The following is an 855-nucleotide window of genomic DNA, read 5'->3' as shown; positions in this document are numbered from 1 at the left end:
ATCCTGCTGACATCCTTAAAATTCATCCTTCGACCCCTTTTCGTGGCCACAGCGAGATGAGGTCATGGCTCCTGGCGTTCCTGTGCCTCTCACGGACGTCAACAAAAACGGGGCCGGAGATACGGGAGTACCTGTCCCTCCCGCACGACGTGGGCGCCACCAGGACACCCACTTCGGGCCCGAGAGCGGATGTCGCCTGTGCATCCGCTTGCAGCCACAGCGCCGAGTGTGTGGGCTTCGTATGGGACGACGAGAAGGTACGGGAACGCCTGCCCACCGGGCCCACCTTGGTTCTCTTGCTGGAATCTGAGGCTGTGGGTGCAGGCTGTTTAAATTCACACGGATTTCTGAGACGGGATGTATACATGTTTGATTTACTATCGAGTTCTAAGGTTGTGGGTATATGTTACATCATTCACCGTCGATTTTTGAAGTTGTAGATACATGTTTAATTCTCCATCTTAGGTTACAGTTGCTTTTCTTACATATATCAAAGGCTGTCGATACATGTTCACTACCTGGAAATAGTAATGGCCAAACACTGGAACAGTGACATAGCATTGAAGATTGTGTATATACTTATGCCAATAGGAAGACATGGGCATTTGTGTGAACTAAATTGCATTTTTGCACATTTTTGGAAGGATCTTTAACCTGACACTTCGTTTCCTCAGCCAATTCCCTGCACTCTGCTCTCGGCGCTGAAGGGGACGGTGGCGGAGGCGGACGGCCCTTGGGTCCGGGTCTATCTCGCGACTCGCCTCAACGGTCTCCGCCTGGTCAGCCTCGGCAAACTGGTCTTCTGGGGGTGCGTTCACTCGGGACGAGTGTCAACCACAGGGCATAAGTAAAAGT

General features: G+C 51.7%; 1 protein-coding gene across 1 annotated transcript in view; it reads left to right on the top strand.

Annotated features, from left to right (window-relative positions):
* The window catches only part of LOC119588439, a 6,326-nt gene that overhangs the window by 4,933 nt on the left and 538 nt on the right, over positions 1–855 (top strand). The window contains exons 2-3 of the mRNA XM_037937108.1: positions 53–257; positions 675–808. Of these exons, the coding sequence (XP_037793036.1) occupies positions 57–257; positions 675–808 (335 nt within the window). The 5' untranslated portion in view covers positions 53–56. The remainder of the gene's footprint in view (positions 1–52; positions 258–674; positions 809–855) is intronic.

Source organism: Penaeus monodon, chromosome 23 (genome assembly GCF_015228065.2).
Source record: "Penaeus monodon isolate SGIC_2016 chromosome 23, NSTDA_Pmon_1, whole genome shotgun sequence".
NCBI classification, from domain to species: domain Eukaryota; kingdom Metazoa; phylum Arthropoda; class Malacostraca; order Decapoda; family Penaeidae; genus Penaeus; species Penaeus monodon.
This window is presented reverse-complemented; position numbering and strand designations above follow the sequence as displayed.